We start from the raw sequence: 22,296 nt of genomic DNA on the forward strand, positions 1-22,296 counted from the left end.
GCGTCCCAGGCCTTGTTCTCCTCAGGTTGTGGACCTGGGCAGTTGCCTTCCATGGAGACAGTCACCCACCCAAGGACAGTGCTGCTGTGAGCTGGAGTTTCTCACTCAGGTCAAAAGAATGTATGGTCTCAGGCTTAAAGCCTCTCGCCCGCTCTGTGTTATTTTAAAACCAGCATCCCAGCTGAAAAAGGGAGCCGCCAGTGCGCTAGAACCTCTGGCCGATGCCTTGAACCTAAGCACGTCCACCTTGGCCGCGGTAGAAGCCCCAGTTACCCCACGTGTGTTTTGTTCCTGCACACTTTACCCCTTGTTTATTTCTCATGGTTTGTTGCCTAGTGTAACACATTTGCGGTTTTGAGAGGGCCCAATAAATAATACCTTGCTTCCGTGACTGCTCTTCAGAGCTGCTGAGCTGGGGGTTACAGTACGCACGGTCTCCTGCAGTGGTTGGCGTAGATCCGCAGCCCAAAGCCCCGTGAGCTTCCTTGGGTTGCCGCAGCAACGGTAGCCCTTCCTGGGGGATTCTGTGGTGCCCCCCCCCTTCAGCAACTGAAGGTAAATGTCTGGCTCTCAGGGGCCTCGCCTCCTGGACTTTGTTCCAGAGTGTGTCCAACACGTGGTCAGGGTTGGCTGTTGATTCTTGGGTATTATTCTTGCCTTCCTCCTCTCTCTGGTTATGAACCATTCGAGGAATAAGAAACACAGCAAGGTGGATAGATGATTATAGACGAATTATAATTACAGACTATAATTATAGAATTTCATCTGTAATTATAGATTAGTTACAGATGAAAGTGAGTTTGAGGGACAGAACTGCGTTTGAGAGACACTTCCCCCGGGTCACTAGGCGCAGATGACAGGGCAGGCCTCCCACCCTCACTGTCCCCTTTCCACTGTAGGGGCGGGGCCTGTTCCTGGTAGGGGTGGGGAACAGAAGAGAGCTTGTGTTCTCTGTGGGCAGCGGGGCTGGGACTAGGGTGAAGAGAGTAAGGCCAGCAAAACCTTAGTGCTTTAAATGTTGTTTATCTCGATCGCTATTTTTAAAAATCAGAATTCATGTTAAAAAATCCACGATGAATAAAATCTCAAAAATTTAAAGGAAAGACAGTGTCAGTGTTACTGACTTTTCTCTTGCCTCAGGCTCCGGTGGGGACTGTTACTGAGACGGTCTTATATTTAGTGCCCACGGCAGATGGTACCCTCACCTCATCCTAGTTCTTGCCCAGCTAGTTCTTCCTGAATTTACAGAATCCAGTTAAGTCACTCTCTTGCTTCTGGATGGAGTGAGTAAAAGGACAGAAAAAGGGCAGGAATGTTACACTCACTGAACTCCCTCCACATGGAAGGAATAAACTCAAGTAGGATTTAGAAGCAACATTTTCCACGACTATAAAAATTTTTCAGTTATTTTCCATAGAGGGAGTATTAGCTATCTGAGAGGAAAGTGCAAAAGCATAAATTAAGGCTTCAAAAGTAAGGGGCGTCCGTTTCCAGTTAGAGAACATATTATAAAGTTGGATGTGAGGGTAACTAGCTCTGACAGTACAGTTATTCTGTTGATCTGGTTGGCCAGGTGGGCGATCTTTTCCCAGAGCTCCCTGCTACATCCTTGCTACTCCAGGGATGGTCCATGGGCCAAAAGCTTCACCATCACCAGGGAGCTGGATAGAAATGCAGAATCTCAGGCCCCACCCATGACCTACTGACTCAATCTGCATTTTTTCAGAAGCAGCCAGTTGATTTGTACTTGTTTTGTAAATTATTTAAAGTTCAACTTTGTTGTGGAACGTCCGTAGCCTTCATTTATAAATTCATTAAACCGACTCTAGATTTCCCCCTACTTAAATGGCTTCACTGGAAATCGTTATGCTCTTAGGAAACCAACAACTAGGTATGCTTGTACCAGTACTTTGTTCCTAGGTGTAAGATGTACTTTACTAAGCTCAGTGCTTGAGGAAGTTGAGTTTGTCAAAAGGTAGGTTGCAGGAGCTAATTTAGGGCTTTAACCCTGAATTGTGAAAAAAGTAATATGATGAGGCTTAGGTGTAAAATTATTAGCCACCTTGAATGGTTTTAACAGGAGGTAGAGCTTTATGAATTTATTAGTAACACATGCAGGTGACTTTTTGTTCAACTGCTTTGTTTTTGACTTTAGAATAAAATTTGTAGTTTAGGTATTGTGCATGTGTCTTTTTGTTTTACAGTACATTGAAGATTAGGTAATATTTTGGGCTTTAAAGCCTCGAGAGCTGAACTACAGTTGTGATTAGTGAGTTCTTAAAAACTTAAGACGACTGACATGATTCTGTGATTTAAAGCTGTAAGTCATGATTGTATTAAACAACTGGTATGCCATATATTGACATAAATAAGGAGTAAAATTAAAGTTGTTTATGGCTTCAGAGAAATGTGACTTGTGGAAACAAATTCTTTTATTTCATACTTATCATATGGGATAGCAAGTTTAGCTGTGTTAAGTTCAAATTATTGGGTTAGACATTACATGTAATAGGAAGATGTAGAAAATACCTACTGATGTGTAAGCCTCTACTGGGTTTATAGTTCAGTTGACAAATAAGGCACATAACTATTGTATAATCTAACAGTAAGCTGCCATTAGCAACTAATTTGGTCCAGCCATGGAGTTTATTTCTTAGAAGTGGTTTCCTCATTTTACAAATGAGGAAATTTGAATTGGATCTCTAAAATGTCTTTCAGTATTAATGACAATGTTAATGAATTCACTTATATGATAATGGATTTTTATCTGTGGGGAACAGTCATTCTTCTCAAGCTAAGATTTAGAAACTAACCTTATTTTTTCCCAAAGGTGTTGAAATAGCTCAAATCTTGCACTAGTAGTGCTTTTCATTGACAATTTCTTTTAGTACATATCTATCAATTTTTAACCTTACAAATCATTATAGAAATACATATTCTGCTAATCTTTTTATTCAAGAGGAGCTACCTTCTCATATTCCCAAATCTTAATAAGTAGGGAAATTGTTCTCTCTCGTACAAATTGTTCTCTGAAAAAGATCTCTTTATTTTCCCAAATGGCTCTCTTAAAAAGGAAATTTAATCATTCTACTTTGTTCTGATAGATGATGGTACTGAACGACAACTTGAGAAATTAACCCTTTGGGTGAGAATGATTTAGTCCAACCTTCTCTCTTTTTCTCTTCTTTAAACATCTTTGATTTTTTTTTTAATAATTTATTTTTATTATTTATTTATTTATTTTTGGCTGTGTTGGGTCTTCGTTGCTGCGTGCTGGCTTTGTCTAGTTGCGGCGAGCGGGTGCTACTCTTCGTGCGGTGCGCGGGCTTCTCATTGCGGTGGCTTCTCTTGTTGCCGAGCACAGGCTCTAGGTGCGTGGGCTTCAGTAGTTGTGGCACACAGGCTAGTTGCTCCACGGCATGTGGGATCTTCCCGGACCAGGGCTCAAACCCGTGTCCCCTGCATTAGCAGGCGGATTCTTAACCACCGGACCACCAGGGAAGTCCAACATCTTTGATTTTGCTTTAGTAAAAAACGTTCCCAAGATAGTAACTTTGAAGGCTTTACAAATTACATTGTAATCGTAGAAATATAAAGACATTGCGTCATGGGTCAGGTGAGATTAAGTCAAAGAATATGAGTCCAGCACGTGGTAGAAATTTAGGTGCTATTCTTATATCAGGAGAGGAGTGAGAGTGGCCATAAGACAACAAGGCTAAATTTTAATTTTTTTGACAGAATTCCTGAGGGAAGGCTGGTCATCCCTTTCCTGCCCATGGCTTTATGTCTGTAGTGATGAGACGGAGACTTGAAGCTATTTTTTTTCCTTAGTGAATGTTGAGGTTGATCTTCCAACTAATCCTGGAACTGATAAGCTTAACTTCAGAATTTGTTTGGTATCCAAATCTCTGTACCTCTAATTCTTTACTCTTATCTACAGAAGTAGCAAAGACTTCAGTAAATTTATTTCATACCAAAATTCTCCTTAAGTATTTCTTCAGAATACATTTTTGTGTGTGGGTTTTTTTTTTTTTTTTTGGCAGAGCTGCGTGGCTTGCGGGATCTTAGGACCCGGACCAGGGATTGAACCCTGGGGCCCGGCAGTGAAAGCACCAAGTCCTAACCACTGGACTGCTAGGGAACTCCCTGTGGTATTATTATTTTTTTTTTTTGATAGCTTTGCTCATCGAGTTTGGGATTTCTTTTTTTCTTTGGATGTGTGAATTAAAAAAAATTATAAACCCAAGTGTGCTAAGCAGTCATGTGAAGGCTGATGGTTTCTTTACTTTCCTATTTCTCTTTGTAATCTACTGAATTATTTTTAATTTTTTTAAAATTTATTTTATTTTATTATTATTATTATTATTTTTTGGCTGTGTTGGGTCTTTGTTGCTCCGCGCGGGCTTTCTCTACCTGCGGTGCGGGGGCTACTCTTCGTTGAGGTGAGCGGGCTTCTCGTTGTGGTGGCTTCTCTTGTTGTGGGGCACGGGCTCTAGACGCGTGGGCTTCATTAGTTGCAGCACGGGGGCTCAGTAGTTGTGGCTCACGGGTTCTAGAGCGCAGGCTCAGTAGTTGTGGCACACGGGCTTAGTTGCTCCGTGGCATGTGGGATCTTCCCAGACCAGGGCTCGAACCCGTGTCCCCTGCATTGGCAGGCGGATTCTTAACCACTGTGCCACCAGGGAAGCCCTTTAATTTTTTTTTTAATATTTTTATTTATTTGGCTGCATCGGGTCTTAGTTGCAGCACACGGGCTCTTTAGTTGTGGTGTGTGGGCTTAGTTTGCCCCGTGGCATGTGGGATCTTAGTTCCCGGACCAGGGGTCGAACCCGCATCCCCTGCATTGGAAGGCGGATTCTTAACTGGACCATCAGGGAAGTCCCAATCTATTGACTTATAAATCTAAAACATTTATCCTTAACTTTAGTGGAATTTCACAGTTGTTAGAAATGTTTTTGTATTACAGTAGCTTGGGAAAGTTCTTGGGAGACAATGCTGAACAAAATGCACAAGCTTTAAAAGAAAACTCAGGTTATATACGTTTATTAATATATACATTGTTAATAATCCTGCCTTTTTATTCTATTAATGATTTGACAGACTATATTAAGAGCCTTCAAAAATCGTCATTTGACTCAGTAATGCTTTTATTTCCAGGAAGTTTTTCCAAAGGCAACAATCAGAGGTAGTCAAAGATTGCAAAGATATTTAGTGCAGTGCTGTTTATAAATAAATAATACTTAATAATAAATAAATCTAGAAACAACCTAAGCATAGAAGGACATGGAACTGGTGGTGTAAATTATCCTATTATACGTTTATTTAAAAAATAACTTGAGATGCTTTGACATACGAACCATTTTCTTTACTTTTTTTCAGTTTTTTTAAAATCATATTTTGTATACTTTGAAAGAGGGAGCTCAGGAAGTAAAGCTCCGTCAATTGAATTTAATGACTCTCTTTATACAGGCAAACAACTTCTACGATTTATGTTAAATGCTTTCTGTTTGCAGTGCTCCTATCTGCTTATACCAGGATCTCGTAAATGAATATTGGCCTTATGGAAGCATAAAGGTGTAGCATATTTCGTGCTTTGTGAAATTATACCCACCCCCCACGTAACTCTAAAAAATGAATAAATGGACTCTCTGATTTAAACATTTAGCTCTAACCTGTTTTATACCCAAGGATTAAAAATATAATTTGTGTTTCATAAAAACTTTTATTAAGGTGCTAGCCAAAATCTGTTATTTCAGTTATTTCTTTATTACCTAAAGAGCTATGGTGGGGAAAAAGAGACTAATTTAAATTTTCTACCAGCATATAAATCCTATAGCACTTATTTTGGGATCAGAATCTCTTGTATGCGTGTGCCTGCGTGCTGTTGACATAAACATTGCAGCCTTTCTTCTTGCCCCTGGTACAAGCTGGTTTCAGGATGCATGGCTGGAAGTCCAGAGCACTGTTAGCAAAGATACTGATCCTTTGAGTTCTTCCATCATTCCTCTTCTCCTCATTGTATTTAGGTCACTGAAGTATGTTTGAATACAGAGAAAAGATTGCAAAATAGAAAAATGAGATCTACTCTTAACTTACAAATTTCTAGGTTACAGAATGTCATTTTTTTCCTCATGGATATTTTATTTCTTCAGAACAGAACCATGATACCTGGTTGACATTAAATATCAAGATTAGAAAGTCAGTTCAAGCGAATGTATATCTATATGAGGTATTTGCAGTCCTAGCTTGAATATTTGGGCCTTTCTTAAGCACTTCAGTATAATCAAAAGCATAATAAAATTTTAGTTTTTTGCAAAAATCCTTGGATTTGAAAGCTTTCATGGGTTGTTTTTAATGATTTTTTAAAAGTGTACAATTCAATAATTTTAGTATATTTATAGCTCTGTGCAACCATCACCATAATCATAACCCTTAGAGCATTTTTATTACCCTCAAAATAAACACATTCCAATCAGCAGCCACTCCTCACTCCCTTCCCTCGCACCCCTTCTCAGCCCTAGAGAACCACTCATCTACTTTCTATAGATTTGCCTATTCTGGACATTTCATGTAAATAGTATCCCATAATATGTAGTCTTTTGTGAGTGGCTTCTTTTACTTATATATTTTTTTTACTTTTGCTCATAATATTCTTTTATTTATATTTTAAGTCATAACATTGTATCCATGTTGTAGCATGCATCAATACTCCATTTGTTTCTCTTGCTGAAAAATATATTCCGTTGTATGGGTACACAACATTTTGTTATCTGTTTACCAGTTAATGGACACTTGGGTTGCTTCCACTTTTGAGCTGTTATGAATAATGCTTCTATTACACATCATGTACACTTTTTTTTTTCTTGGTGACCCGTAGGGAGACCGAACCATGTACATTTGTGTACAAGTTTTTGGATGTATTCCTTTCGTTTTAGTAGATACCTAAGAGGAGAATTGCTGTGTCGTACAGGAACTGTGTTCAACATTTTTAGGTACTTTCAGTAGAATACCACTTTAACTATGAAGAAGCAACAGCTTTTCTTTTTTTCAACTTTGAAATGGAGTGTGTTTGAGAAAGGCAATGAAAACGGGAAAGAGAAACGCTAGTGCCCTAAATCTTCATTGATCTTTAGCTTATGTGCTGTGCCTGCTTAATCTGTCTGGAAGTCATTCTTCATGGAAACAATAGGGGACTCTTCTGAAAATAAAAAGGGCATTATTTCTAATTATGTTGGGACAACAGGCATAAATTGGGACCGTCCTAGGCAAATTAGGACCAAAAGTCACTCTGTCAACCAAAAAGAAGGAAAGGCTATTGTCAGATTTGGCTTCCTTCTCTATTATGGTGAGTAAGGGCAGAGGCATCTCAGATGGGAGGGGGCAGTTTTAGCAGCCCATTCTGCCCATTTCCTCAAATGAAAAAGTATGTTTGAAAAGAGGGTGATTCTTTAGCTAATATCTTAATCACCCCTGTCCATAGTTGTAGGTTCTTTAAATGTAAAAAGAAAGCAATTGAAATTAATCAAGTGATGACTTGTTAATTTTCTAATATTTACTTGAGTGAAACATTTTATTTCTTCCAGGGAACAACAAATCATTTCAAGTTCAAGACAACTTAGACTAAGAAACTTTCAACTGTGCTGAAAAACTTAGGAGATGGACAAATTTTCCTTCCCTCTCATTTGAAAGGTTTTAAAGAAGAAATAAAATGGCAGAGGTTTAAAGTTAATATTTCAGGATGAATGATGATAATTCAGATGACAAGACAGAAGAGGAACTGCAGTCCTTATTTATCAGTGATAAAAATGGAAACACATACGCATACAACCAAAAATCACCATGTACCCAAAACTCTTCAACCAATAATGTGAGTTGGAATTCTGCCAACCCAGATGACATGGTGGTTGATTATGAAACCAACTCTGCTGTGGTCATTGGTGAAAATATTTCTTTAAACCCTCAGTGTGTTGAAGTACTTGAACACCAAAAGTCTTCAAGTGATTTTGTTAGTAAGGAGATGTTAGATATGCACAAGGATTCCACATGTCTGTCTTTTGCACATGTTGTAAATACAGAGGAACCCAAAGATTTGCATAGCAGTTGTCATTCCCTAGAATCATTTCAGGACCAGAGCGTTGAGACATCTCTGCCTTTTGTGTGGAATCCTAACGATGATGATTTGAACTGTACAGAAAACCCTACTGCCTTGGCGCTAAACCAGACATTTGACATGAAAGTGGATAATTGTAACTGTACCTTCATAACACATGACACCACCGGAAAGAGTCAGTCTTTGCCTACCACTGCAAGCCTGCAGCCAACCAGCGTGAGAAGTAGAAATACATCTTCATCCTGTTCCATTCCTCCATCTTCCCATTCTGATAGGATATATGTGAGAGAAATGAGTTATGATAGAGACAGCTTCGAAAACCCTCAAGCTACAGCATCACAGGCCCAAGACACAACTTACACAGCGTTTTCTGACATGGTGATGCAAACTGATGTTGTTCTTCCAGATACTGCAAATCACTGTCACTGTTCTTCGGGAAAGGTCACCAGTGAGTACCCAGATGGGGCACAGCAAAGATTAGGCGGAGAAAAGGAGATACAAGCTCTAACACCAGTTTCTCATGGTATGGACGTTCCCAATGGGTCTGTATTACAAGAGTTCTTTTGTTCGTCTAAAGATGAACCAAATAGTGAGAGACATTCACAGAGCTCATATGGGCAAAAGGAAGTGGGCCAAAATGTAAGAGAAACAGTGTCCAATTGTCTTGTAGATGATGAATGCCCTTTACTGGTGCCAGCTTTTGATAAAAGCAAAACCCAAGTGCTGGACCCAGAACATCAAGTCACTGTGGCTAAAGACACACCAGTTGCCTCTAATGAAAAGGATTTGGGAACCCGAAATCATACCGTAGAATTGATACCGAATAGCCCCCCAGGACAAAGGGTGGCTTCATCATTTGAACTGACTTGGGATGCAGATGATATGGTCATTAGTACAAATAACATAGTTTGCATGTCCACGCCAGTCCTAGAACCCACAAACGCAACCTTTTCTATCTCACCTATTGAAGGGACGGAGAAATGGAGTAAAGTGCAGAAGAGTAATCGAGAGCTTAGACGTCTACCAAACTTGAAGGGGGCACCGATGAACATGTCTAAACCTAATCTAGGAAAATCAACCACCAAAACGAATAGCCCCCTAGGCAGCAAAGTTAGAAAAACTGAAATTATAAGTTACCCAAGACCAAACTTCAAGAACGTCAAAGCAAAAGTTGTATCCAGACCAGTGCTACAGTCCAAGGACCCTGCTCTATCAAAGGCTGCACCCCGACCTCAGTTAACTGGGGTCTCATCACCCTCATCCGTGTCTTCCTCAAGACCGTTGACAGCTTTGAGAAAAACACCAACATCTGACTTGAATGCAGACACAAAAGCAGAAATCCTAATTAACAAGACACATAAGCAGCAATTTAACAAACTCCTTACGAGCCAGGCTGTGCATGTTACAACTCACTCTAAAAATGCTTCACACAAAGTTGTAAGAACAACATCTGCCACGAAATCGAACCAGGAAGATGTTGACAAAGCAAGTTCTTCCAATTCAGCGTGTGAGACTGGGTCCGTGGCTGCCGTTTTTCAGAAGATCAAAGGTGAACTCCCTATTAAAATGGAAAGCACAGAATGTTTGCAAATGTCCTGTACTTCCAACATCGATAGGATTAGCCCTGAAAACAAGGGTGAAGAAGAAGATGGAACACTGATGGCAAAACAAGAGCTAAAAAAGGAAGTTATGAATGAGACCTTTGACTATGGTTCTTTGTTTTTGGTAAGTGAAATTTTTGCCCGCGTCAGGAAATGGTGGTGGAAACGGAGAGATGTATTAGCAATTGCTTATCCACCGATAGTCAATAATACTGCTGAACTAGGTGTGCAGATTTGCTTTCAGGTATGGCTGTGTTATTCAGTAATTCTTCGTCTTGTCAGTCAGTACATTTTAGAGTGTTAATTGGTTACCTGCATATTGGGGGGAAAAAAACCCCAAAAACCCTCAAGTCCAGTATTTTGTATTGAGTATCAACATTCCTTTTAATGGTAAGCTGAAAGAACAGGTTACTTTAGTAGTTTAGTGTAATTAGTTATTTGAAGTCAAGCATCTGATTATATTTTATATTTATGAAAAACTCAACGCTTTGTTTATGAATTTAACAAACGTATTGGGCCACATGTGAGAAATGGCTAGGCAGTGCTGGTAAAGAGTATCAACATGAAAATAACTCCTGGTCTCCTGTTGAGGAAGCCGCTACAGGTAGTGGAGCCCTGTCCTGTGAACAAGAGGATTCTGGATTCTGCCTCTGATTAGCTAAGGTGACTCTGGGCAAGTAACCTTTTGAGACGCAGAGGTGAAAGGATTGGGCTAGTCGATGTCTGAGGTCTCTTGCAGTCCTCATGTATTGATTCCCGGTACTAAAATAAAACCCATTAATATTCATGTATAGTGAAAAGGCAGTATGTTTTATACAGTACCTGGCAGATATTTAGGGGTTCCATTTAAACAAGAATTCACATGCAGTTCAAAGATTTTTTTTTTCTTTCTCCGGCATGGATATAGCTTTGACCCTAGCATGAAGAAACTAGCTTTCTGAGCGTTGGAAGCATTTGGGAGGCTACTCTGGGCTTTGTGTGTTCATCCCCAGTGCTGTTTCGGCAGTGGGGGCGTGCATGCATCTCTAGCCCCACATAGGCGTTTCCTGGGCGTCTGTCCTCTGGGCCAGGAGTGGAGGCCGGTGCCAGGGTGGGAAGGCAGATGGAAGTCATCTGTGTGGAGGGCTCGTGTCTGAGAGGAACGAAACGTGTAGTTCGGTGAAGTGTTAAAAGGCTGTTTTAAGTGTTTTGAGGGCGCATAGGGAATTGTTAGGTCCTTTTAGGAAGATATTCTTGAGCTAGTTCAGTTTAGAGATGCTTTGGCGTTTATAGTAAATCTTCTTTTTAGGAAGAACGGTCCACCGCAATGACGTCTAAGCTACTGAGACTGTCCATTATTTCAAAACTCAGATTTTTATTTTTAAGTCCTTTTGAAGTCAGACTTAGGAAACTCATTTTATACAATTTTTAATTAGATACTTTGTTAAATTAAATAACAACCTCTGGTAATTCTAAGCAACATTCTTAGTTTGGTGTTTATAGATACATATACATGAAAAGAATACATTTATTCCTCCTTGATTTACGGGAGACTTTTACTGTGCACTGATCTCCAACTGCCAGAAAACCTAGCATAAAGTTTCTTTAAATAACATTTGCCTTGCATATAAATTGGCTGTGTAATTTTGAAATTAAAAGTTTTTCTGATATGTGCATTGAGAGTAAGTCTTAGCTTTCTGTTTCCCACGTGCGGAATGGAAGCCTGTCTTTCAGGCTTACGGTGTGATGCTGAAGTAAGGTGATAGAATTAGAATCATCACGTTGAAGTGGATCCCAGTACTGGAGAAGAAGCACTTTTCATCTTAGGAATCTTGCAGTTAGGATTTCCATATTTTCAGTACTGACACTTTTACTTGTTGATGAGTATTAAAAACTCATTTTTCCCATGATAATGTTTCATGTGCAATTCCCTCTAATATCACTATTCACCTCTTAACACATTTCCGTGTATCATGGGTAAGGGGCCCAGCAAACCGTCACTGGCCACAGGCTTTGTGTTTATTGTAGAGGGTTGAATGAGTGAGCCTTTGCGTCGTGTTGTAGGCAAACCCCTATGTTTCTTAGTCATTTCAGCAGCACCCAAAGGCTCTGAATCTGCCTCGTTCTGTGATGAGACAGTGCTGGAGAAATGTGCATTTTCAATGTGCTCTGTTGGTCTTGAGACAAATTAGGCCTTGAGTTCACTGAATCCTTAGGTTGCCTGCAACCTCCCAGCTGTTTGGTTGGGGTTTACCTGAAACTTCAGAAAGCTTCTTCTGTTGGAGAAGGAATTTGACTTTAATTTGATGCAGGTTGAGTATAGCTCCCCGTTATAGAGGTTATATATTGGTGATAGTATGTTAGATAAAAGGAATGGTGACTTATCTAAATGGAAAGAAATTGATATTTTTTTCGTTGACTGCTCTGGGCCAAACCCTTTGCTCAGGTGCTTTATGTATATTATGTCGTTTAATTTTCTCAGAAATGTTCAGGTGCTTTATACACTGTCATTTACTCTTGCCAGTAACAATGGGAAATTTGTTAGCTACAGTTTAAAGCTTCATAAGTGGTTACTTAGCACACACACATAGCTGGTAAGTTGTCAAATTGAGATTCAAACTCAGGTCCTCTGACTTGAATCCTGGCCCTTCCGGCTCCACACACCGCAGGCTTTCAAAATTCTATGGAATGTTGGTTCTGAAAGGCAGAACAAATCTAATTTGTTAAAGAGTCACTTTGTAAGTTGGTTAAAAGTTTGGTTTACTTTTTCAAAGGTTTTTCTGGGGGATTACCTTAGCCGGTTTTATGGTGGAGGGAGAAGATCTTTGTGTCCATCGCCTGCTTTTTTTGGCCAATTTTAGGTTGCTTTCCAGTGTTCTCTTAGGATATTGCCCTATTTAATTTAGTTTTTAATACACCTAGTGTATGTCATCAACATGGGGCTTTACGTATCTCTAGGGGAAATTATCCACTTATGACTTTTATAAAAAATAAATTTATTTATTTATTTTTGGCTACATTGGGTCTTCGTTGCTGCACGTGGTCTTTTCTCTAGTTGCGGAGAGCCAGGGCTACTCTTTGTTGTGGTGCACGGGCTTCTCCTTCAAGTGGCTTCTCTTGTTGTAGAGCACGGGCTCTAGGCACGCGGGCCTCGGTAGTTGTGGCATGTGGGCTCAGTAGTTGTGGCTTGTGGGCTCTAGAGCACAGGCTCAGTAGTTGTGGTGCACGGGCTTCATTGCTCCGCGGCATGTGGAATCTTCCCGGACCAGGGTTCGAACCTGTGTCCCCTGCATTGGCAGGCGGATTCCTAACCACTGCGCCACCAGGGAAGTCCTGCACTTATGACTTATTAAGCAAAGAAAGAATGGTCCTGGTGGGCAATAGGCAACGTATAGGTTAGGAACATCAATTTTGGAGTTTGATATGGTTTCACATTGTAGCTCCATCCATTCACTGGCAAAATGACCCCAGGCAAGTTACTTAGTCTCTGTGAGGCTCAATTTTTCTTTAATGGGAGAATACAAATTATAGCTTATGGTGTTGAACTTTGTTCTTTGAGCAAATCTCAGGCTCTCATTTCCTACATGTAGAATGAGAACCTTTATTGGGTGCTGACTTTGTGCTCTATATGACGGTGATTGTTGGGATTTAGAGACGGAAAGACACAGCCCCTGGCCAAACCTAGTGCCTAGTAGAGTGGGTAGTATTAGAAGGTGAACAAAAAGGGACCGTTAAGTCCTCAGTTGGGAGTGTGTATAGACTCCCTGTCCTGCTCATGGCAGAGTAGGGTGGTGGCGATGGGGAGAGTTGTCAAGGAAGGGAAGGCTTCTAGGGGAGAGAGCATGTTAGTCACTAGCTGAAGCTTAAAGATCAAGGATGAACGGAAGGGTATCCTGGGTGGAAGGAATAACATGTACAAAGATGAAGAAACATTCTCATTTAGGGGACGCGGGGTAGTGAGTATCATGGGAGCTGGGGGTGCAGAACCATGAACAGTAAGGAGCAAGGTGAAGAGGGTGGCAGGGCGGCCACATCCAAAAGGCCTTATTTGGAAGAGTCGACTTTATCTGGGAGACGGAGGGAAGCCTCCTAGCCCAGTTTGGACTTTAGAGAGATCGCCTTAGCAGTGGGCTGAGAGGTGAATTGGATATGGTTCCAGGCATCCCAGAAATGACGCAGCCTGTACTAAGGCAGATGGAGAAGGGTGAGAATGACATCCAGAGGGGCTTAGGAGGTAAGAAAGGAAGCCCCTAGAAATAGCTTTCATTGTGTAAGTTGGGTGCCTGGGCACATGGTGGCGAATATGAGAAGAGCTGAGTTTTGAGATGGACGGGTAAAATTAATCTGATTTTTAGAAACTGCTTCACGTTCTTCTGCTGTGAAATGCGGTATGATGAAAGTATCAACCTTGTAGGGTTATTAGGATTAAATGAATTGATACGTGCATTTCGAACTTATTTTTCATTCTGTAAGGGCTGTATGTTGATCAGTAAAAACAACAATAATATTATTGTCAACATTGTTAGGTCGAGGTGCCTGGTGGACGCTAAGTGAAGCAGAGGAAGAAAGAAACTGAATATATGGGGAACTCGGGAGAGAGTGTTGGCCTGGACATGAGGACTTGGGATACAGCGGTGTTTAGGTGGCAGTGGAAAGAGTGGACAGGATCACGTGGGGAGAGTATATGGTGAGAAAGCTTACAGGGCCAAGTTGAGGACCCTTGTGATGACCAGCATTTGAAGGTATAGAAGAGCAGGACCCAGAAATGGAATAACCAGACAGATAGAAGGGAAACCAGGAGAGAGCTCTGTGGGAGAAACCAAAGAACGATGATGGAATCATCGGCATTGGAGACCATGTAGAGGGCCTCTAGGAAAATGACTGAGAGCTGTAGCTTGAATTTAATTTGTGGCATCAGTCACCTTGGGAACAGTTTCCCTGATGGGGACAAAAGGCAGATCATGACAAATCAAAGAGTAAACTATGAAGAGTTTAAATTTCTTTATAGTAAAAATGAGAATTAAATGTCCATCTGGCATATCTGCTTAGGCAGAAATTGTGCCTTTCTGCGTACCTGACGCCACCAGGAAGTGGTGTGGGGAAGGTATGATCTGGACTGAAACCTTCATTATTTTTTCCACAGGGTTCTGCTTCGAAAACTGCAACCATCTCAGGTAGGAGTCTAGCCAAGCCCAACTGCTCCATTTTGAGGAAAGCACCTGGTCCGAAAGCCAAAGTGGGGCCTTCTGTTTCTTGTTTGAGGCGGAATAGTGACAGTAGAGATCTCAACTCTGATCGAGCCGTATCTCCGCAGAGGATAAGGCGTGTGTCCAGTTCTGGTAAGCATAAAATAACTCAGTTGTGTTTTATAGCAGCTTATGAATTATTTGAATGTAAAATTAGTCCTATCAGGAAGCAGAGAGACAGGTTTTGGTTATAGAACTCTAATGCATTGTGTCACTAAAGCATTTAGCCTTTTGTGGACCAACATCTTGCACAGGGAAGACTGAAAAAGAAGTCTAAGACACAGCCCTGATCCTTGAGTGACATAAAGGCTTGTTGGGGGGAGAGAGATGTGCATAAAGCAACGTGAAAGCTATTCAGAAGCATGCATACACACACACACACACACACACACACACACACACACAAAATTGGGCACTGGTTATATATGAGTCACTTCACTTTTTTTTTTTTTAAGTTATTTCTGAGATATACATTTTAAAGTAATAACTAGAATTATGACTTATAACGTTATACCAGAACATATAAGATTTTAGAAATTTCATGTAATGTCTATCATTTCACTTTTTAAAAAAATATTTATTTATTTATTTATTTTTGGCTGTGTTGGGTCTTCGTTTCTGCGCCAGGGCTTTCTCTAGTTGCGGCAAGCGGGGGCCACTCTTCATCGCGGTGCACGGGCCTCTCACTATCGCGGCCTCTCTTGTTGCGGAGCACAGGCTCCAGACGCGCAGGCTCAGTAGTTGTGGCTCACGGGCCCGGTTGCTCCGCGGCATGTGGGATCTTCCCAGACCAGGGCTCGAACCCGTGTCCCCTGCATTGGCAGGCAGATTCTCAACCACTGCGCCACCAGGGAAGCCCTGTCATTTCACTCTTAAATGTTTTACAGGTGGTTAACTGCTTAATAATACTGGTGTGTGATATACTAGTTTCATAATGTGCCCTCATCATGTTTGAGGAGACTAGTTTTTTTCTTGAATTTTACGGAAAGGTGTATTATAAAATCTTCAGGGATGTGAGGGTGACTAAAAAGTTAAACTTTTCTAATACGAACTTTGATTTATGTTGGTTTGTATATTAGAAGTAGTAAAGTCATGTTCGATTTATAAAATTTGAGAGCTTCCAAAGTAGCTGTTAAGTGTCTTCCTAAACTGGCAGAGGTTTGCGTTTCTCTGTGTTAAAATAAGAACAGGAAATGGGAAAGGCAGCCCTTTTCACAGGGACTAAGACAAAAAGCCTGCTGGCCATTCCAGTTGAGCAAGAGCACTCTGCAGGGAATGCCCCTCACTTGAGCAGGTACAACACTGAGCAAATGAAAGGCATGCCAGACAGATTTAGAAGTAAGTTCCCATATAAAAATAGTGACTGCTGTTGAATGGTCTGGGGGAAAAAAACAGTGCCTCAAGACTTATGTGTTCACACATGTGAGAACGTTTTGCAGAAACTAACAAAACCAACTAAATCCTCAGGGGATCTCTTTACCTGTCTACACCTTAGTATTTTTAGGTTTTATTTTCCAATCCTGTTATGAAGCTGTCGTGTGAGAAGCTTATAACACTCAGACGTGTCTTAAGGGTGATTTACTTAGGTTCAGGCCTAAATAAATCAGGCCTTGTGCATCAAGGTCTTGAGGGTCCTGAGGAGCAAACCCAGGAAGAGGTATGGCTGGCAGAAGAGGGGTTTGCACGCATTTCCATTTCTCTCCCCAGAGGAGCTGAGTGGGAAGAAGGAATTTGTCAGCCCCAAGTGTTCATCCTTTGGGAGGAAAACAGAAGAGACGCTAAAGACATCGGGAGAAGCAACAATCCTTATTTTGGATGTTGCCACAGTTTGGGGAGTTGGGGCATAAGTGAGATCAAAGCTTCGGTTCTTACTGTCGCTGCCGTACAAGGCTTATGGATTTTCCAGATGACGGGGAGCCCCTTCCTGCTTGGGTGTCAGCAGCACCTGTGGCTTGGCGGCCCAGAGGGCCCTGGCCGCTGGCATCCTGGCCTGTTGTTAGGAGTTCTGCGTTCTAGCACCGCCATGGCCCCAGGGAGGTGCACGAGCTAGTCGTTTCCGCTCCCTGGGCTTCTGTGAAGTAGGAGGGTTGGAGAATGTCAGGCTCCATCAGCTTTTGCAGTCCTTATCTTTCTAGGGGCAGTTTGGAGCTCACCTAATTTCCTGAGCAGTGGCTGCTGCTAGTGTGATTCTCTGGACCACATGGTGCTCGAATCCCAGAAACCCTGAAGCGCACACTTTTAAGAAATTAGGCCAGTACCCAGGATGTATTGTAAATGATGGGATTCTTTTATGTAGGTGATCCCACCAAGGAGTGACACAGTTTTGAAGTCCCTTTACTGTATGCTACATAATGCCATGCCTTAAAGAGGGGAAACTAGGTCTGCTTCGTCTTAATGAAAAGACAGGAAATTTATTGAGCTTTTATTAACTTGTGTAAATAAGCTTAGTAACTAAGCTATGCATTCAGAGTTTTCAATCCAAGTTAAAAACTAAATTATCTCTTACCTGGTGATTTTCCATATATAAATGGAAAAAAAATCAGTGTAACCAGAAATTTTGTGGATTTGCATTTGAGTTTTTTTATTTTAATGGTTGGAAGACTAACTTGATTATGCTGTGTTATGTTTTTGAAATATTAATAGCAACTAACTTGTTTGGACGCTCACAATAGATTGAGAGGTGTTTTGTCGTGGAGAGCAGGAAACTTAATCGTCACAGAGTTAAAAGTAGAACAGAAAATCAAGAAGCAAAAACAATGTGCTTTTGGATCATTGAGCGCATATTGCCATTTACTGTACAATGAAGTGTTTGTGTCTTAGAAAATTGAAACCAAATGGATATCCTCTGTGCTCACACAAAGTTAGTCTCCTGAAAGGTAACCAGCAGGAATGTTCCAGCCAACTTGGGGTTTTCAATAAATCCTTTCAGAGAACTAAGTAGAAAACCAGACCTGGAGTTGAAATTGCCATTTTCTTGAAGCTTTGAAATGAATATGAGAAAGAATTGTAATTAAACCCAATGGCACTTTTCCATTTCACTTGTCAAAGTCTGGCAGTTCTAGTGTACAGCATGATGACTGTAGTTACCTCTGCTGTGTAATATATAGGAAAGTTGTTAAGAGAGTAGATCCTAAGAGTAAATCTCATTATGAGGGAAAAAAATGTTTTCTAATTGCATCTAAATGAGGTGATAGATGTTAACTAAACTTACTGCGGTAATCCACTTCACAATACACGTCAAGTCAAATCATCATGCTGTACACCTTAAACTTACACAGTGATGCATGTCAGTCATCTCATTAAAACTGGAAATAAAAAAGTAACTTAAAAAAATCTGGAAGTTTATCTGAAACCAGATTATAAGTGATTATAACAAACCAGATCCAAACTATCTTTGTTTCTTTGGAGTATGTATGTGTTTCAACCACTTAATTAAATAAGATGAGATAAGCAAGGAAAACTATTTCTAATAATAATTATAATGCCAGTGATAGAAGCTAACACTTATTAAATGCTTACCAAGTTCCAGGCTTTGTCTTTATCATTTCACCTATAAATTCATTTAATCTCATAAGAGTTCTGTGAGGCTTATCTGCATTTTATAGAAGAGGAAGCCATCACAGTGAGGTTAAATAATTTGTCAAGGTTATGCAGCTAGAAAGTGGCAGAGGTAAGTACATTCAGACCAGGTAACAGGACTCTGGAGTCCATGCTCGTAACCTTCACGTTATTAGTCTAAAGAAAACACTTTCAGTCTGACCGTGAGTTTTGGAAAAATTCAAATTCTTATGCTCAGATGGATACTTCGGAAACTGTGGCATGTCTCTTTGTCGGGCTCTTGGCTTAACATTCGATATCAACTTACCATGATGTAAACGATTTTACATGGTCATTGCAGATTAATGCTGCTGAATAAATAACTGCTTAGGAAATACTTGGAGATCCAGTCAGGCACCTGCAGAGAGCGCCTGCCACCCTCTTTCAGAGGGAATACCAGTTCTTACCAGGTTTTAGATTATAAATGTGTGTGTTCCTTCATGCACACATGTGATTGACCTGCCAGTGACCAGCCTGAGCCAGGTAGGATTACGGAAATAGAACAAAATATACCCCCCGCCCTGGGGCTCCTTTAAACTGCCTGGGGAGGGTGAATGCATGTTCCTGCAGCAACCGAAGAACAGCACAAAGGGATCCGTAAGGGGTGTGGAAAAGGCCCTTAAGCGCTTTAGGATTTGGAGGAAAAGAATGTTCAGGGGCCCATCTGATCATAGCAGAGCCTGAAGAAAGGCCTCATGAAAGAGATGTTTCTCTAGAAGAAAACTGAAGACCATTTCAAAAGGGTAAACCTTCGTGTTAATTCACTTTATTGTGGGTTAGTAAAATAAATTCCTCTCAAACCAGGAGTACATCCCAAACCTGTAATGACTTGCCTACCCTTATAGGTTTCTCTTCTTTCCTGCTCAGTTGTTTTTGTAAACTGATTTCTTGTTTATTTAGTGTTAGATTGATTTTAAAATCATTTCAATTTACTTTTGTATCATTTTGGCCTTTCTAGGCAAGAGTTTGAGAGACAGCAAGCAGAATTATGAGAAATGTATTCACTCTTGCAGAAGTTAATTATTAAAACCCAGAAATGATCATCTAATAACTATTTCTAAAAGCCAACTTTAATGTGTTGCTTATAGATGTTTCTGTATTTGTATGTAGTTAAACCACGTGTTAAAGAATGTATCTCAGTGTTTCTTGCCATAGGAAAAGTAACACTAGTAAGATGTTTTGAATGCTAATGAAAGCTGTGCTAAGTTTTCTGAATGTATAAATCTCACAACTCAAGAAGTATACGTACTGTGATTATTCCCATTCTACAAATGAGGATTTTGAGGTTTTGAAAGTTTAAGCAATTTGCCCAAAGTTACAAAGTTAATAATTGGTGGAGACAGGGAACGGGCCCGACAGCCTGGTCCCAGGGTCTATGCTTCTGACCTCCGTCCATTGCGTACACGCGGTAGTTCTGACACACTCACTTCGTCATTTAACAAGGATCTATTGAGTGCCTGCTTGTGCTGGGAACTGTTCTAAGTGCTGGGCATGAAGAGGTGCACAAAAGAGACAAATTCTTGCCCTTGTGGAGCTTAAATTCTGGTCGGAAAATCAAACACGTGGATAAAGTGTTTAGTGTGTAAGATAAGTGCTAAGGAGAAAAACAAAGCAGGGAAGGGAGTTAGATCTTTAAATAGGGTGACATTTGAGCCAACACATGAAGGAGGTGAAGGAGGGCAATATTTGGCTCTCAGGTGGAGGGAACAGCAAGTGCGAAGATCAAGGTGAGGCAGTGGAGGGTGGAACCTGAGGACCAGTGAGCTGCCCTGTGTGTGTGCGGGGGGTGGGGGGGAGGGCCAGGGACTGGGCATGAGGCCAACCACGGAGGGTCTTAGAGGCACCTGGGAGACAAGCGTCTTCTCTCTTCTTCCTCATTAACATAGTCACTGTGAATTCTTGATCGTTTTGCAGGCATTCCACACAATTCTCACTTGGTAAGTAATTCTGAGAAGACTGTTCCAGATATGGAATGACTCATAAACTGTGCGGTCTGTCTTATTTGTCCATTCAAGAGATGCTTTGAGCGCCTGCTGTGTGCTGGGCAGCCTACTAGATCCTGAGAACATACACGTGACTTATAGGCCCTTTTAATGAGCTCACTAGTTGGAGGGTGAGGTGAAAGGTGTGTGGCTTCGGAAAACCATTGGAGGGCAACCTCTTCATTCTTCAAACCCCAGCTGAACTGTCCTGTTCTCTGTGATACTTTGCATTTATTACACTGTGCTATAATTATTTCCTTCCATATCTGGAAGATATCCATAAGGATGGAGCCCAGGTCTTAGTTATTTTTATATTTTCCAGCTCTCAGCACAGTGTACCTCTTACACAACAGGTGTAAAATGTTGTCTGGCTTGATTTGAATGGAAACTTGTATGAAGTACTATGTGTCCACAGTAAAGGAAACACCACTAACTCAGCCCAAAGGAAGGCTGGAGAAGGGTGGTGACATTGAACTGGCCTTGGAATGTGCCCATAGGGGTTTGCCAGGCATGGAAGGTTGCTGGCTTTCCCTGGGGTGCAAATGTAGCCTTATGAAAGACCTGGAGTGTTTGGGGAACATGGTGGAGGGCAGGGTCAACATGCCTTGAGTAGGCTGTGTGTTGGGGTAAGTGATGGGTGAACCCCAAGGAAGGTCGAGGCAGATTAGTTCTAATAGTTTAGGCACAAACTTGTAAGAGTTACACCAGTATTTGGTAATAGAAAGTAGAGTGAGGGACTTCCCTGGTGGCACAGTGGTTAAGACTCCGCACTCCCAGTGCGGGGGGCCCAGGTTCGATCCCTGGTCTGGGAACTAGATCCCACACGCATGCCGCAACTAAGAGTTAGCATGCCACGACTAAAGAGCTGGCGAGCCGCAACTACGGAGCCCGCCTGCTGCAACTAAGACCCGACGCACCCAAATAAATAAATAAATATTTTTTAAAAAGAAAAAAAGCAGAGTGAAAATGTTAAAAATGTTTTGGAGGACAAGGGTCTGGTCAGCTTCGCTGGTGGTGAACAGTCCCAAGTGTCTCCTCAGCTTTCTTGTCTGGGTGGCCATGGCGTGAAATAGGAACTAGAGCAGCAAGAAGAAGTTGTCGGAAAGAGAATGATGGGATAGTTTGCGGCATGTTGAACTTGAAGAGACTGAAGACTTGAGAAAGCGCCTCAAAGGCGCGTGTGCATGTTTGAGGCTTAAGACTGTAAAACACGTGGAGGGTGAGGAAGCCTGTGGGAAAAGAGCTGGTAAAGAGATGAAGGACGCGGATGAGTGGTAGCCGGGCGATGGGGCATCGAGTGTGTCCAGGGCACAGGCAAGGTAGTCTCTGAAACAGACACGGGGGTGCAGAGGGTGCAGATATAAATCCATTTGGAGATTAAATAGTGGGAGTTAAGAGTGCAGATTCAGACTAGCACCTGTGGAGAATGGACAGCTTCCTCTTTCAGATTTTCTGGCTCATTTTTATGAGGTTGGGTGATTTCTTTCAGGGGAGTTTGTGCAGATTTTATTGATTTATTTTTGTAGCCTTAGAAAGGGAAATAAGCTGAAGACAGTGTTCAGTTTTGAGTCTCAGTGACCTCGTTGTTCAAAGTAGCTCTGTTCGTGAACCTTGGCTTCTGATGAGGCAGGAGGCTCCCCAGGTGCCCACCTCGGTTCATATTAGGAGTTTTCAGTGTGAGTGCCAGGTGAGCTCACTCACGACCAAGTCAGTGCATTTGCCGATGAACATGTGAAGAACCTTGCTCATCTTTGTGGTACCTGGGAAAGGATGCAACCTAA

General features: G+C 41.4%; 1 protein-coding gene across 1 annotated transcript in view; it reads left to right on the forward strand.

Moving 5' to 3' along the window:
• The window catches only part of MTUS1 (microtubule associated scaffold protein 1), a 157,357-nt gene that overhangs the window by 47,268 nt on the left and 87,793 nt on the right, over positions 1–22,296 (forward strand). Inside the window, 2 exon segments of the mRNA XM_068532323.1 lie at positions 7,584–9,835; positions 14,834–15,029. Of these exon segments, the coding sequence (XP_068388424.1) occupies positions 7,739–9,835; positions 14,834–15,029 (2,293 nt within the window). The 5' untranslated portion in view covers positions 7,584–7,738.

Source organism: Eschrichtius robustus, chromosome 21 (genome assembly GCF_028021215.1).
Source record: "Eschrichtius robustus isolate mEscRob2 chromosome 21, mEscRob2.pri, whole genome shotgun sequence".
In the NCBI taxonomy this organism is placed as follows: domain Eukaryota; kingdom Metazoa; phylum Chordata; class Mammalia; order Artiodactyla; family Eschrichtiidae; genus Eschrichtius; species Eschrichtius robustus.